At 38.2% G+C, this 14,978-nt stretch overlaps 1 protein-coding gene across 2 annotated transcripts in view; it reads right to left on the reverse strand.

The window, feature by feature from the left end:
* The window catches only part of SUCLG2 (succinate-CoA ligase GDP-forming subunit beta), a 108,152-nt gene that overhangs the window by 56,354 nt on the left and 36,820 nt on the right, over positions 1–14,978 (reverse strand). For both annotated transcript variants that reach the window (XM_058812709.1, XM_058812708.1), the window contains exons 3-4: positions 505–604; positions 284–374 (exon numbers count right to left, since the gene is read on the reverse strand). In XM_058812709.1, coding sequence (XP_058668692.1) covers positions 284–374; positions 505–604 — 191 coding nt within the window. The remainder of the gene's footprint in view (positions 1–283; positions 375–504; positions 605–14,978) is intronic.

A 14,978-nucleotide genomic window follows, 5' to 3' on the forward strand; every position in this document is an offset into this window, starting at 1 on the left:
CCATTTAGAAATTATTTGTTGGGAGATAAGCCTATGACAAAGGATTCCTTTCAATATTCACAGAGAAAACAATTTATTTTTCCATCGGTGGGTATGGCAAAATTAAGGTACAAAATATATACACAAACTGAAGAAGTAACATTATATTTTTTTTAATCAATTAGATGTAATCAATGAGGAATTGGAGAAGGATGGAAAAAAAATCTATGTTGTACATCCCAGCTTATTAATGCAAAATTGCAGCTGAACATAGTTTTCAACTTTCAAGAGGCCAAAATCTTACCTTTTTAACTGTCACACCATCCTTTGGAGTTTGCTTGGTTGACAGATTGTACCCAATCATCTGTTTAGCAAGCTGTTCAACAGTCTTAGGGCTACAAACAAAGCAAAAATGTTAGTTTACTGAAAAATATTAAAAGAAACAGTCCATAGCTATTGTAAACAGCCTAAATATTATACAAGAAGCAATTTATTTATGTAGTTTTCCCAACTGAAAGTACTTACTCTTTAGTTAGATGAACTCCTCCTTTCAATCCACTATTGAAAATACCTTTCCCTCTCCCTCCAGCCAGAATCTGTGCCTTCAGAACAATTTCCTTTGCCTCTACAAAGAAAAACATTGCAATTCTGTGGTTTGTCAATTATTGAGCTTGTTAGTACGAGATCAAAAAGCATTTCCAGATTGGACTCTTAAACCAACAAGAAATTGTTTATAACTAGTGAGCAACAAAAGAAGAGTAAATTCATCACTTCTATAAAGCAACCTTGCAAAAAAAGAATTGCTCCAGGAATTTAAGGGATACACAGATTATCAGAGGGATAAATAAGTCATTGTGGAGATCAGAACCAAGCTGCTAATGCTCCATGGCCTGCACAACAAACCACACACAACCAGCTCAGCTTCATGGCTCACACACTGGCACAGTTTTTAAACATAAATCAGACCATATTTTGTCTTGAATGCACAACAAAACAATGCTCATCAAGGGAAATAAATTGCATTCCTTGCTCTGAACACATGGAAGGAAATGCATGGATGTGGTTCTTAAAGGAGAAATCCCCATGTCCAAAGGACAGGTGAGTGCAGAGCAGGGGCAGGAGCTGTGAAACAAAAACATTTCATCTGTCTGTGAGGCATCACCTGGACCTCTGGCAATTTGAGTGTAACAGGCTCAGTAACACAAAAGAGCAGCAAGACAGTGACAAAAGCAATTGCACCACGTCCTACATTCCAAACAAAAGCAATCCTGACATCCTCACAGAGTCAAACAGGGGGGGAAAAGGGAAAGGAAAACAACCAACCCAACCAAATCACCACTCATCATCTCTGCAGCTCCAGATCACGGCAAATTCCTGAACCATGAACACCTCCCAGGTGCCTTTAGGATGTTTATTAACAACAACCACTGCCACTTTGCACATTCATCACAACAGTGCTGGCTGCTTTGCAAAATCCTAATATGACCAGATCACCAAGTGTGCCTGGAAAAGGGTCATTGTTACCCTCTCCTGCAGTCTGTGGAAATCTCTGATTTCAGTGGTGTTTGGATTAGGTCACACCTCAGACAATAATATTTTATCTAAGTATCAAGGAGGATTTGTTGTTAAATTGACAAATTTACTGTTTAATTGGCACAGAGGATACAGATACTTTCAATCAAACACATACGGACTTTCTAGGCTGTAGAAACATTTTAAAGATTATTAAATGTAAGTTTTGAGTTGCAGCAATTTCTGGTGCAGGCAAGCTCTGACACAGCATCATTCCAAAGTACCTGTATAATAAATTTCAGCAGCTACAAAAAGAAAAATTGAACCTTAGAATAGGAGAAATATTATGAAACAAATATTCTATTTAACACAGGTATTATATTTTAACATAGTAGTACTTACTATTACTATTATTATTAATAATTACTTTTAACACAGATACTGTAAGAAATGCTTAATTTCTAAGCTTCTAAAATTTCTCCACATGCTTATCCATTCAGTAACATTTGACATATATCACTCTGAACTTTAAAAGCATTCTCCTTGAAAATATTTCATGCATTCCAATATATTCATGTTCTGGGCTCCCTATTACTCATGCCACTGCAGGGCAGATAAGAAGGAAATTTAAATGCAACAAAAAGTTTTATCTAAAATGTTTCGTAAGCACACAAATTAAGATGAATTAAAACTATAAATCACTTTTCAACCTGCACAAGCGAACTCTAAAAATCACAGTAGCTGCTGTGATAAAGAATCTAATATGGTATTGTTAAGAGATGCTGTAAGCGTTTAATTAAATCAATTTTAGCTTCCAGCCATCCTGAAAATGTGAGCTTTGATTGTCAGTGATGGGTGGTATCAGTTCTGGGAGTGATCATCAGCCTCATTCCCAACCTTCCATGAGCACCAATTATCTCCACTGGGCTCCAACAAATGAAGCTAGAGAAAGGAATTAATGTGTGCATTTTAATAATCCACCAGAGGACTATCAAGGCAATAGAGTAACTTCAGAAAAACAGCTATCAAACCCATAAACAAACAGACAGAAAGTGAGCACAGCCACGTAAAGATTAGACCTGAAGAACTAATCAATGCAGCAGCTCAGCAGAGCACAGTACAGCAGGTTCTTCATGCCCTGCAGGAAACCAACAGGAAGCAGTTTAATTCCATAATTATTTGCCCAAACTCTCTAAAATTAAATGAACCATCCAGATCTCATTTTACAGTAACTAGGGTTGATCATTCAGTACTTACCAAGTTGATTCACTCCTTAATGTCACCATCTTATCTAAAGAGTTGATTTCTAGAAATGCTCACACAAAGTTTTTGTTTGTTCCTGCCTGAATTCCCTAATTATGTTATGAAAGACTATGCCAAAACAAAAATGTGGGGTTAGCTAGAATATTTGAAGTAATTCACCTTCACCTCCAGGTTTAAGGAGAAAAATATAAAAAACATACCTTAAGTCAGTATTAAACTCATTAAAACCAGAAAGGTGTAACTAATTTCTATTAATACCCTTCCAAACTGTTCTAGTAACACTGGAAAAAATGTTTAAGGAGAATTCTGCAGTTACACATAAAGGATTTGAAGAAAACCTATCACAAACAACATGCCTGTACACCACCTTAAAGCACAAAGTACAACATTTTCAACAGCATTAAGGCTTCAACCAACTTCTGTATATGGCCATTGACTGACCAGCCTGGTGCAAATTAAAACACAAAAACAAACACAAAAACTCCAAAGAAAACCAAATAACAAACCAGCCTGCTTCTTAAGTGTGCATATGTGGATTTTTAGTCACAGATTTATATTTTTTTTATCATTAGAAACAATACAAAAACCCGACAGCTTTGAAGTGTCACTAATTTAGCAACAAATAGCTGCAAACTGCTCCATGCAAATTAATGACACATTGCTGGTAACAGCATGTGTTCTTCACTAATTATAACCTGAATACATTAATATCTCAGACTGAGCAGCTCTCTTATTTGCCTTTTTTACGTTAATCTATGGAAAAAGAGAGAGGTGCAGATGTGGTGTTAGAGATGGGTTTAAGGGCTGGACTGTGCAGTATTGGGTTAAACGGGTGGATTTGGTCATCTTAGCATCATTTCCAAGCAAAGTGATTCCATGATTTCCAAAGAATCCTTTAAAGAAATGGAATTAAAATACAGCTGGTCCCTAAGTCATATGTCAATAAATAAGCAAGACCTTGACTCCTCAGAAGAATACACAGAATTCAAAATTTGAGAACTGGCTCTGGCTCTATGTATCTAAAAAAATTTAACCACGGGAAAAAAGCCTTGAGTACTTGTTTTTCTATAATAAATTCAGTTATTTCAGCAGGGCAGAATAGAACACTGAGGGACAAACAGCCTCTACATGGCATCCAACAAAACCTCTCCCTCCCTCAGCCAGCACTGTGAATACAAACAGCAGTGATACTCCTTGCAATTGGAATAAGCTCAGTGCTGTAATGAAAGCCTATTTAAAATCAATAAAATCAGTCCTGCTTTTGGGAGCTATGATTACTCTGGTCCACTGGTACTGCTTGCAGCAAAAATGAACAGCTTGTTCTCAGCCCACTGCTGTGTATATTTAACTACTGAATTCTTGATCGTGAAACAATATAGTGAGAAGCAGAGTTCTGCTGGTTTTATGCTATGCTAATTTATTACCTGCGAACAACTTTCCATTATTATTGATACGACTGTGTGGCTGCAAATTAGGCATGTTAACAATTACATTAAAATGTGCTGTAGCTTATCAAAAATAAACTGCTGTAAAGAACTCAAGATGTATGGGAACAGCTCCCCTGCTCATGAACAAAAGGCATTCTACCAGAGGGAACTCAGGACTACTTTGACAAGACCTCCCACACTACAGAATCAGAGCTTGGGACAAAGGGAGGAGGTCTCACATGAATTCCTAATCAAATTTCTGTCTCACCATGAGATTTTCAGGGGTCTGGCTTCTCTATCTGCAGGGACTCTGTATAAATTAATTACTGTGTGTGCCTCCTTTAAAAATGCAGAACGCATTCCACCACGACATCAGTGTGTTTTTAGCCCAGTGTAAGGCAGCTGGGCTCGGAAGGGTTCACTGCAAACCCCTGACTGCAATGTAAGCACTGCAGCAGCAGCAGAGAGTCCCTGGAATGTGCCCTGATCTCTCTCAGAATGAGCTCAGCACACACTGCAAAGCAGAGAGCAACCCACAGTCACAGGAGCTGCACAATGCAAAGTCAGGACAGTCTTGAGTTCCACAGATTCTACTAACAAGCTACAAAATGGCTAACTATCTTCCTGCACAAGGTCTTTTAAGGCTAAACGATCCAATTAAGCAATGACACCTAAATTATTTCCACTTTTAACCCAGTAACTAAGCTTAGTTTCCACACTGAACACTGAATCTTAAATTTATTATAATAACTTTTCACATTTGGGTCTCTTTACACCAGCTTGGTCTGAAATCCAAGACAGCTTTTCCTAAGTATTGCTGCCACTTCCACTGCTGCCCATCTTCTGAGAGCTGCAGGGATGCAGCAGCCAAGGCAGCTCCCAGGCTCTGCCAAGTGAGCAGACTGAGATGAAAAAGAAGCTGTCCACAAGGTACCTCCCACACCTACAAAACTGTTGTGCTTAAAGGCCTTTTGAATGAAGATAAACAATGATTTTCCCCCTCCTTTAATTTTAATTTAAACTCTCTTCCTCTGTTATTTTCATCCTTCTGCTCCATAACACCAAAAAGAATTATGTTCTTACAAGCCCACTCTCTACAACCTTTGGTTTGCAGACTAGTTTAGAATTAAAGTTAAATAAATCATCCATTTTATAATTCCATACTTTTGAATATATTGTATATTTATTGCTAGATTATAGGCCTCATTAAAATCTATAATGATAAATTAGTCAGTCTCTTGATTCTGTCACTACTGTTATTAATTGCTTTCATAGCCATTACTACACACTTCACCGGTGATAAAAATTTTAAGGCTAGATAAAATCAGCTAAGCTAAAGCTCACTCTCAATATTGCAGCCTTAAACCCTCTCAGAGTAAAAGTAATCAAGTATTCACACATCCTACATGTAAGTTAAACCTGATAAATTGCTTATACAGCAAAGGGAGCCTCATGAGATCCAGCAGCACCACTATAATGCAAGGAAAAATATGCACACTAAGGCAGGGATCCAAAAGAAACAGTTCTCATATTGAAACTGCTCATTGTATGTGCTTGATTCAAACTCCATGGGATATCTCACTCCTGATATTTTTCAGCCTTTAACAGCTTCTTTTTTCAACCTAACTTCTCATTATTTTTTACATAAATTTCCTCTGTAATAGACAAAGGGCTGAGAAAAATGGCTATTTTCACATTTGCTTACAAACTTGAGAGCAGATGTGGTTTGAAACTCAATCAGGAAGGGAACAAATTTGGTCTTTTGTGGAAGAGCACTAAAGTTCACTGACAAGAGAGAAAAAAAGCTTTCTGCCAGCTCTAAAGCAACATCCATTCTATGGGCAAAACAGAGAAAGGCAGTTTCTGAAACCTGCAGTCATCCTGGCATCCTGCAGCATATAAATACTAAATACTGAACAAAAATAGAAAAATCCATGCAAAGGGAACCAGGGTTCTTTCTTCATTATACCCAGTAGGTCCATTCTTGCTACTTTTAGACTTCAAAATATCCTTTATGTTATGCCCAAGCCAATATTATTATTCTCCTCTTCAGATGATTTCATTTTAAGAGGCTGCAAAAGCAAGCAAAGAAGACTTTTCCTTCTGTATTAGTCACAATCCCTATGATCTGACAATACCACCATGGAAGCTTCTCAGGATACTCTGTTAAGCACTGAGAAACCTGGGCATGTAAAATCATGTGCTTTCCTTGTAAGTACTAAATACATTAATAAATCACAAGACTTGATTTCTAAAACTTTCATTCAAGAATTTGTCAGTTTGAACAGATTCTTATCAAGACATTTCTCTCTATTCTTCCTATTTCCTTAAATTACAAAAAAAATTTTAAAAAATTAAAATTACCTTTTAAAGCTTACAAGGATTTGAAGTTTTCCTTGCCAAAATAACATGCAAACCTTTTTTTGCCCACCCCCCCTCCAGTAAAATATATTTTAAAGTTGGCAGACTCAGGCAGATCAACTGTGACTTAAATTCTTGACTGAATAGCATAACACAATTTGTTTTAATACAGTTCAGGGAACAGGCTCTATGCAATCTGTAGTGTTCAAGTCAAGCAGCCATTAGGAACAAACACTGTTCTCTCCCCATGCTGCAACAATACACACACCTGCTTTCCTGGAACGTGTTCAAAATTTCATTCTTTCTGATTATATGTAAGGCAAAAAAAGACACAAAGCCTTCTCTGACTGATTCTAATTCTTTTATCCATTATTGAACTGCAGAGATGATTTTGAAAAAAATTGTATGTAGTGTAGAATACATAAACCAAGGCACACATATTAGTTTTTCTCACTTCACTTTCAATCATAAAGGAGCTGTTGTAGTTGGAGATAGTCTCAAAAATGGAGCACGAAATAAAAAAGGTAAGCAAGACAGCTGGGAGTTCACATGGTAAAAAAGCAAGTTAATATGAATTTTTAATATGAATTGTAGAATCACAAATGTTTTGGCTTGAAAAGGACCTTAAAGCCCATCTTGTTCCAAGCCCTGCCATGGCAGGGACACTTTCCACCATCCCAGGCTGCTCCAAGCCCTGTCAAACCTGGCCTTGGACACTTGCAGGGATGGGACACAACTTGCTTCAGTGCATCACCTCCCTGATGGTAAGGAATTCTTTCCTGATACAAAATCTAAACTTTCTCTCTTTCATATCTGAAAATGTGCAGAGAATAAAGACAACTGCAATGTTACAACCACTACTTCAGAAGTGCTAACACATCCATAATGTGACATGTGAACCCTGTTCAAGCAGAGACTTGATAATCAGCCCTTTGCCAAGCACAGTCTTTCCACAAAGGCCTGCTATGCCCAGCAGGATCCTTCAAAATAAGCTTTAAAATGGAAGCCAAAGCTTAAAGAAATGTGGAGGACATCACACAGTGAAGGCTGGAAAACCAACACCCTTGGCAAGCGCGAGGAACAGGCCACAGGCTCAGAGGGAGAAATCAACTTTAGACCCAGTGCATCAACTTTAGACCCAGTTCCTGCAAGGCTGCCAATACTAGGCCAGGGCTAAACTCCTTCAAAGGGTTTCATCTCCTCTTGCTGCCTTGTAAAAGCTGGGACAAAGTGACCTGACAGGTGCCCATGTGCATGCACAGCACCACTTCAAGGCACCTCACCTCTTTACTCACCACCACAGTGGTCATTTCTCTTCTTTACAACAATTTATAGATTCTTTCATCTAACAGGTGCTTAATTCTAAGCACACACTGATGCCAGCTTGGCATTTGGGCGCCTGCATAAATATTTCCCTCAGTGGGGCTTTGACCCATTTCATGAAGAACTTCTTAATGAAGCTCCAAACCTAAATCTCTTCTACAGTTTGCATTTTTACCCAAAGCAATGAAAATACTGAACAGCTCTCCACTGAAAATTTACATTTTTAGCAAAAGTAACATTTCTCTCCCAGAGACAGTTCTGGTTATACAATTCTGCTCTAGCTCTTAGCCTTGTATCCCTTAGCTTTTGTTTCGTTGTGAAGGGTTGCATTAGGTACCACACATTTTGCTGTTTAGACCACAAATAAATCAATCCACATCAAAAACTAGAAATGTACAAAAGAATAGCAAATCTGGCAGTATTTTGATCTGAGCCAAGCCCAGTAGGATTGAAATGTCCTCCAGTAGCCTGATTCATTATCCAACTTATTCAATGGAATTAAGTACAAAGTTTTCAATGTATTACTGAAATAATTCATTGGGCCTCTGAAGAGAATCATGCTAGACTGGTCATTATCTGGGAAACATCTGGATGGGAAAATTATCACATTGAAAAATTTACGTCTGCCTCAGTAGTGCTAAAGACAGAAAGTTGAAAAGTATTACTTTGGAGCTGTTATTCTACATATGCCCTCGACTCCTTGCCCTGATTCTGAAGCAAGACACTGATTTGCCACCCCCTGCCAAAACTAACCCCAAATACCTGACTTTCACCTCCCACAACCTCCTCTTGTTTTTGTTTACTCATCACATATGTGAAATAGAAGCAATTGCCAAAAAAATCTAATACTGGAAAAAGGTTAAGAGCAGACCTATTAGAAGAACCTTTAATATCTAATTCAATATTTCAGACTTAATTACTCCATAAAAAGGCCATCTCAGTGATCAATGATACACTGGTTAATTTAGATTCGATGCTGAAAAAAAATTGTTTAAAACATAGTTTCAAATCTGTATTACCTGAACAAAGTTCTTTTTACAGCTTTATAAAATTACCCAGCCTCTACAATTCCTTCTCACACATACAGCCAAGACATTCAACATACACCCATCCAGAACACATCCCTAACACTGCATCCCTGCCAATATTAATTAGTCTTCTAAGAAAAAAAATTATTTTGGCTATTTTTTCTAGATTTCTTTTTTGTTGTGCTTTTTTTTAGTATCACATCATCTGCATACACTTTTCAAAAATGCTGAGGTTGTGATGTATTCTTTTTTCACACCATTGTATTAAGAGCTTTCAATTTGGAATGTTTGGTGGAAGAAAGATAATGCAAATTTTATGGTTTCAGCTCTCTGTTAGGACAGGTTAAAAGAGAAAAAAAATGGGTTTAAAGTATTCCCATTACTTATTGAACGTTAAGTCACAAAAAAAAGCACAGAACTTTGAACAACTAAGTTGGGTGGACCAAACAAGTTTCTACTTGAAAGATGAAAACCAAAAATGAGACAAGATATTTTGATTCTGAGATAAGCCTTTAATTCATAAACCACCTAGAAGAAAATATAATTATTTCAAACACATGGTAAAGCAACTGTGAAAATAGATGTTGTATCCTTGATTTTCGTCAGTAGCTTGTTGCTGAGCCATTCATGACCATGCCCAGTACCAACACATGCAGCTTTTTGTCTTGGCCTCTCTCTGCCACTTCATTTTCTCAGTGGTTTTATAAGGATTTGCTTTTTATTACATGCAGCAACAACATGATCTGTATGAGGACACTGGACAAGCTGTTAGCTCCATTAAGTTAATAATAGATTTTTGAGTGTGATTTCCTATTAATTTCATTTTCCTCATTCCACAAGAAGCCAAAATTTCAGACAGCCATATGGTGCTTCATAAACAACAATTAAAAGTTATTTTCTAATTTTTAGGCACTAAAAAAAAGCCCATAAAAATACATATGTTTGGAATGATATAAAGGAAATTATGCTTTGGAATGTCTGCACATGTCTAGGATGCTCCAAGCACTTCCTCAGCCTTTTTCCCATTCACACACTTCTGGTCCATGCCAGCACTGGAGGTTACAATCAATCACAGTGCATGCCTCAAAGATCACAATTAAGATTTTTCTTCTAGAAAACAAACCTACATGAATCTAAACCATTCCTATTTTTTTCTTGTGCACTTCTTTAACACAATCTATTTTTTCTTTATCTGTACAAATTCCTTTGTTTCACAAGGAAAGACTTTTTCAAATTAATCACAAAAGTAGCTTTTGTGATATTAATAGATTTTTCTTCAAAGTAAATTGGATGCAAAGCCTCTGGACTACAGTTTTAAAGCCAAGTATTCTGGATATATGAGAAATGAAATCTGATAATGCACATAATAATTTTCTTTTGCTTTATTACCACTGATCTGAAATTGAACATCAAAATTACGTCTTTTCTTTCAATTCACTAACACCAAAGTGATTTTCTGACATCACCTTGGCTGGTTTCTGCAGAACCAAGTCTGCATTTGTAAAGGGAATTTTGAAACATCAGCAACTAGATTGAGAGTAGGTCCTACTCACCTGCAGCCTGTGGAAAGGTTGAAATATCAACAATTTCCTGAGTTTTCAGCATAGGAAACATTAGGAGGCATAAGAGATTGAAACAAAACCCTAGTATGTTACAGAACAATGGCCTGAGTAAAAGGAAATTCTCCACCCTCCAGGGCAGTCTGTGTGGAACCCCATGGCCAAGCTAGATGACAAAAGAAGGCATGAAGGCCCCCCCACCCTGAGGGCAAAGCACTGTCACTGTGCTTGTAACCCAAAAACAAAGCTGCAGGGGGACAAGGGGCCTGGCAGCAGAGAGGAGCACCAGGATGTTGGTGTGAAATCAAGTAATTTCCCCCAGGACTGGGCTGTTCCACAGCTCTGTCCAGGACAGCCCTGGAGGGAAGCCCCAGCCAGCAGTGCAGGGGAGGTGTTGATAGAGAGAACAAGACATCCAAGGCTCTGACCTTGGCCACCCTGATCAGCCACATGTGCTCCATGCAATAAGCTTTCCATAAAGCTCTCAGCTGCCCCAAACCAGTGAAAGAAGAAGCAGGACAACAAATAAAAATGAAAATGAAGAGTGCATTACTTTCAGCAGAGAGCTGAAACCAAGCTCTGCTCTCCTGTCTAAGCAGTGAAGTGATAAAGCACCACGATGACACTTCCATGGCACTGCAGACTGAGCAGGTGGAGCTGCCAGTTTTCTGTTGACACCTCCCAGGAACTCTCCTGTTACACAATTAATTAATGAATAGACAAAGAAAGAAAAATCTTGCAAATGAGCACAGTTACAAAATCAGGCACATTTCATTATAATATATATTATCATCATAATTTTCCTACATGGCTTCTTACCACTCACCTAATTCAGAGCAGTTTGTTATCACAAATCAAGATTTAACTGCACAATAAACAAGCTGCAAGCAGTTTGAAGTGCTTCAAAATCTACAAAGGTCAAACATACTGACCTATTTTTATTGATTATGTAATATTGACATGAGCCTTACAAAGCTATTACACAGGCACACAAATTTAAGGCCTTAAATCACTGGATTTGCTTTCAAAACTTTCCTTGGACACACCTGATGAGAATAGGGAGGTCTTGGAGCTAATCAGTCCTTGAGGAACAAAATTATAGGCCTAAACTTTATAAATCACTGGTCATTTGTGCCAATCATCTGTCTAAAGGTTCTGCTTTTCAAATGCCACAGTGCAGAGTGCCCTTCCCTGCAAACACTCCCAAAAGTCCCAGGGCTGCCAGCTACAGTTGCTGCTTTTGAAACTTGGGACCATCTGCGTTTGAAAAGAGCATTCTGTACACAGTTATTTGCATCTCTACTATGCCAAGACATGCCAAACACAGAGTCCCAAAAGTAAATGCATTCAGCCTGCATGGGTAAAGACCCAACACACTGATGCACAACATGCAGGCAAAAATATTTTCCTGCAAAGGGTGTGCCTTGAGTTGGATGCAGCCTACTTTGTACTTGTAATATCCACTGAATTCAGTATGGTTACAAAATTGATGTCTACACAATAATTCTCACAAAGAAGTGAAAATACATTAAAATCAAATACTTTTATAACTATTTTCAACTTCTTACATTTATGCAAAAGATAATTAATACACTTCATAAAAGCTATTCAAGCTATTTTTCAGTTTGTGTGTTTTAAAGTTTTCACACTCCTTTCTGTTTTTCCTGCTGACACTTTAATCCCCTCCTCTTGTAAATATGAGCTTATAACAATAAATTATGTTTTATTTATTAAAGATATAAACAGGAATCAATACAAAGCAGGAAAGCCAATCTCCATAAAGTTTCCCTCCACACTGACTGAAATTAGTTTTCATGTGAAGATTCAAATATGAATCTGGTTGGCATTTAAGCAAGAATGAAGATATTTTCTCTCTTGCATTACATAACATGCTAAAAAAAAAAAATAGAACAAAGTACTGGCTTTGGCCAGTTCCAGTAAAGTAAAATCAATGACAATTCTTCAAAACATAAGTATTGTGCAATGAAGAACCTGACACATCTGAGAACTGTTGCCTAAATTAGCACCAAAGAGCTCCACAAAGTGTAATATAAAGTGGGGTTCTTTACTTTTATATTCAGGTCACTTTTAGTCACAGCATCATTGATTTGGAGATACAGAAGAATTAAGGGTGGGGTTTTTTTGTAAATATATTCTGCTTGGGAAAATGCCTGTATGAAGCACACCAGGGAACAGGAGTGCAAGCAGCCCACATCACCTTGCCCTTTGTTTGGATTGTCAGTTTTTCCTTTTGATCTTTCTTTGCAGTTGAGGAACTAAAAATTGATTTTCCCAGCTGAACGAAGGTAGAAAAAGGACAATGTTTTATTTAAGATCATTCTTGCCTGCACATAAGCCTATTTCTTTCTTTATATACAAAAGAAACTGTCTTTTTGTTCTTGTAAAAAAATATTTCCAAGTGGGGAACGGTCTCAGCATACTGACTTTGGGTTCATAACAAAAAAGGGGGGAAGGTGTTTAAAAACCCAAATACTGGCCTCCTGCAGAGAAGCCCACACATCCCAGGATCCTTCCAGAGGCACAGAAGCTTCAGGGAAGCAGGTCACACTTGTTAGGTGTCTGCAGAAACCTAAGCCATGAGCAATGTTACACTCAAAACCTTGTTTACAGGCAAAGAGAAAGCACAATTTACATATTTAGACACATAGAAAGCCAGGAATATATTGTAAATATACCCATGATCTCAACAATGTAGTTGCTTTTTTTTAAATTCCGGATTTACTTGTTACAGAACAGCAATAAATGCTTATATGCTGGGGAAACAGTCTATAATAGAGCAGTTTAAATTGTTACACAACTATTTCCTAATTGCTACCTCTTTTCCTGGGGTTATGCTCACCCTTCCACTGAACTTCTGGGTCTGTGGAGAGTTTCATTCTGGTCTAGGGCTGTTCTTCGCAGGAGCTCTTTGTTGGGAGGAATAGGATATTTTTGATGGCTCCTTCTTCCTCACTCTTTTAAAATAAGCTCTTTCTTCCCACTGAGTTTACTGTATACAGTGAGTAGTAGGGACATTAGATAGCAGAGACACATTTTAACCCACTGTGAGACCAAAATTATTGAATTTACTAATTAATATCTTTGATTGCTGTCACAACTTGTATTACAGAATAATGTGTTGATATTGGCAGAAACCAACATTCCCTAACGCCAGGTGTTATTGGTACTCCTGGACCACAAATTTCCTGAGTTATTTGCACAAATTCTTCTAAAGTCCTTGAAGAAATCTGAGCTTACAAACTGCTGACCTGCTCTTGAACCTCCCAGGAAAGCTGAGGACACACAACTTCCCACACACAGAGAAGCACAAGAAGCTCCTGCCAATTCCAGGTTTCCCAGTGCTTCCCTTGACTCCTCCAGTCTTTTTAATCTCTTTTTTCCCGTGCACTTGGGAGGGCTCACACAGCTTTGTCCAAGTGTTTCATTTGAATAAATTCAGCACCTGACTTGTCACAGAGAGCAGTTCAGAGCAGTTTTCTGGACAGCACAGCAAATTCTGTGTAATTATCACCCAATGGGCTGCACTGAGGCCAACCACTGCTAAGCTGAAACCCAAGGAATGAAATCTCTGATTCTCCTTCAGATGTATGATCAGCTTTTAGAGCTTGGAAAGAACAGGGAGGGTACATAAGACAACCAAATTCTAGTATTCAACAGGGCACTCTGCAGTTAGTTAAAGACATAGAGCAGTGCATACATTCAATTACTGATAGCACTGTCCTGATTAATTAGAAGCCTCCATGCCTTTGTCACAACCCAGCCCTTTCCCAGTCCTTTGAGGGAATACAAACATGCTACCCCTCCAGTTCTGACAGCTTGGCATTTGTCTCTCAAGCTCCAATCACCACCTCAGCAGCAAAGATATAGCTATATACATTAAACTTCATGTTTTACATGTTTCATAACATTAAATTAGCCTAGAAAAATGAATATAAAAGCAAGAGAGCTTTTGGTTTGGCAATCAGCATTTGCAGGAAAGGGTGTATCTCAACGTGATGTGGAAACCAGCAAAGCTGTTTCATTTAGGCTTCCTGCAAGTTGAGCTCTGTGGGGATTTTGAAGGCAGATATTATGCTTGGAAATTGAACTCTATATATTTTAATGAAATTGCACAGTCTAAACACCACAATGAGTGAGCAATCATATCAAAGAGTGGAATTGGGAGCTTTCCCAATTACTCACATATAAACGGAACTTTTCTGGGTAAAAAATGTAGAATTGGAATTAAACACCAGGTTTGTTTCCAAAGAAAGAGAATGTGCAGCTGATTTAAGTGCCTTGAACCCGTGTTGAACCTACAAAGGGGCTGACACAGCAGGTGAGTGAGTACATCTCAGATGGTCACACTCTCCATGCACGGTGCTCTTCAGCACCTTCTCAGCCCCAGACAAGCAGGACCATGGATCAAATGTGTGTCAAACCTGTCAGCAGCAGATGTGACCACATCTGTACAGCAGCTCTATAACCCTGGGCAGCTGAGTGTGTGGGATCAGCCAGTCTGCCAT

Source organism: Ammospiza caudacuta, chromosome 12, assembly GCF_027887145.1.
Source record: "Ammospiza caudacuta isolate bAmmCau1 chromosome 12, bAmmCau1.pri, whole genome shotgun sequence".
NCBI classification, from domain to species: domain Eukaryota; kingdom Metazoa; phylum Chordata; class Aves; order Passeriformes; family Passerellidae; genus Ammospiza; species Ammospiza caudacuta.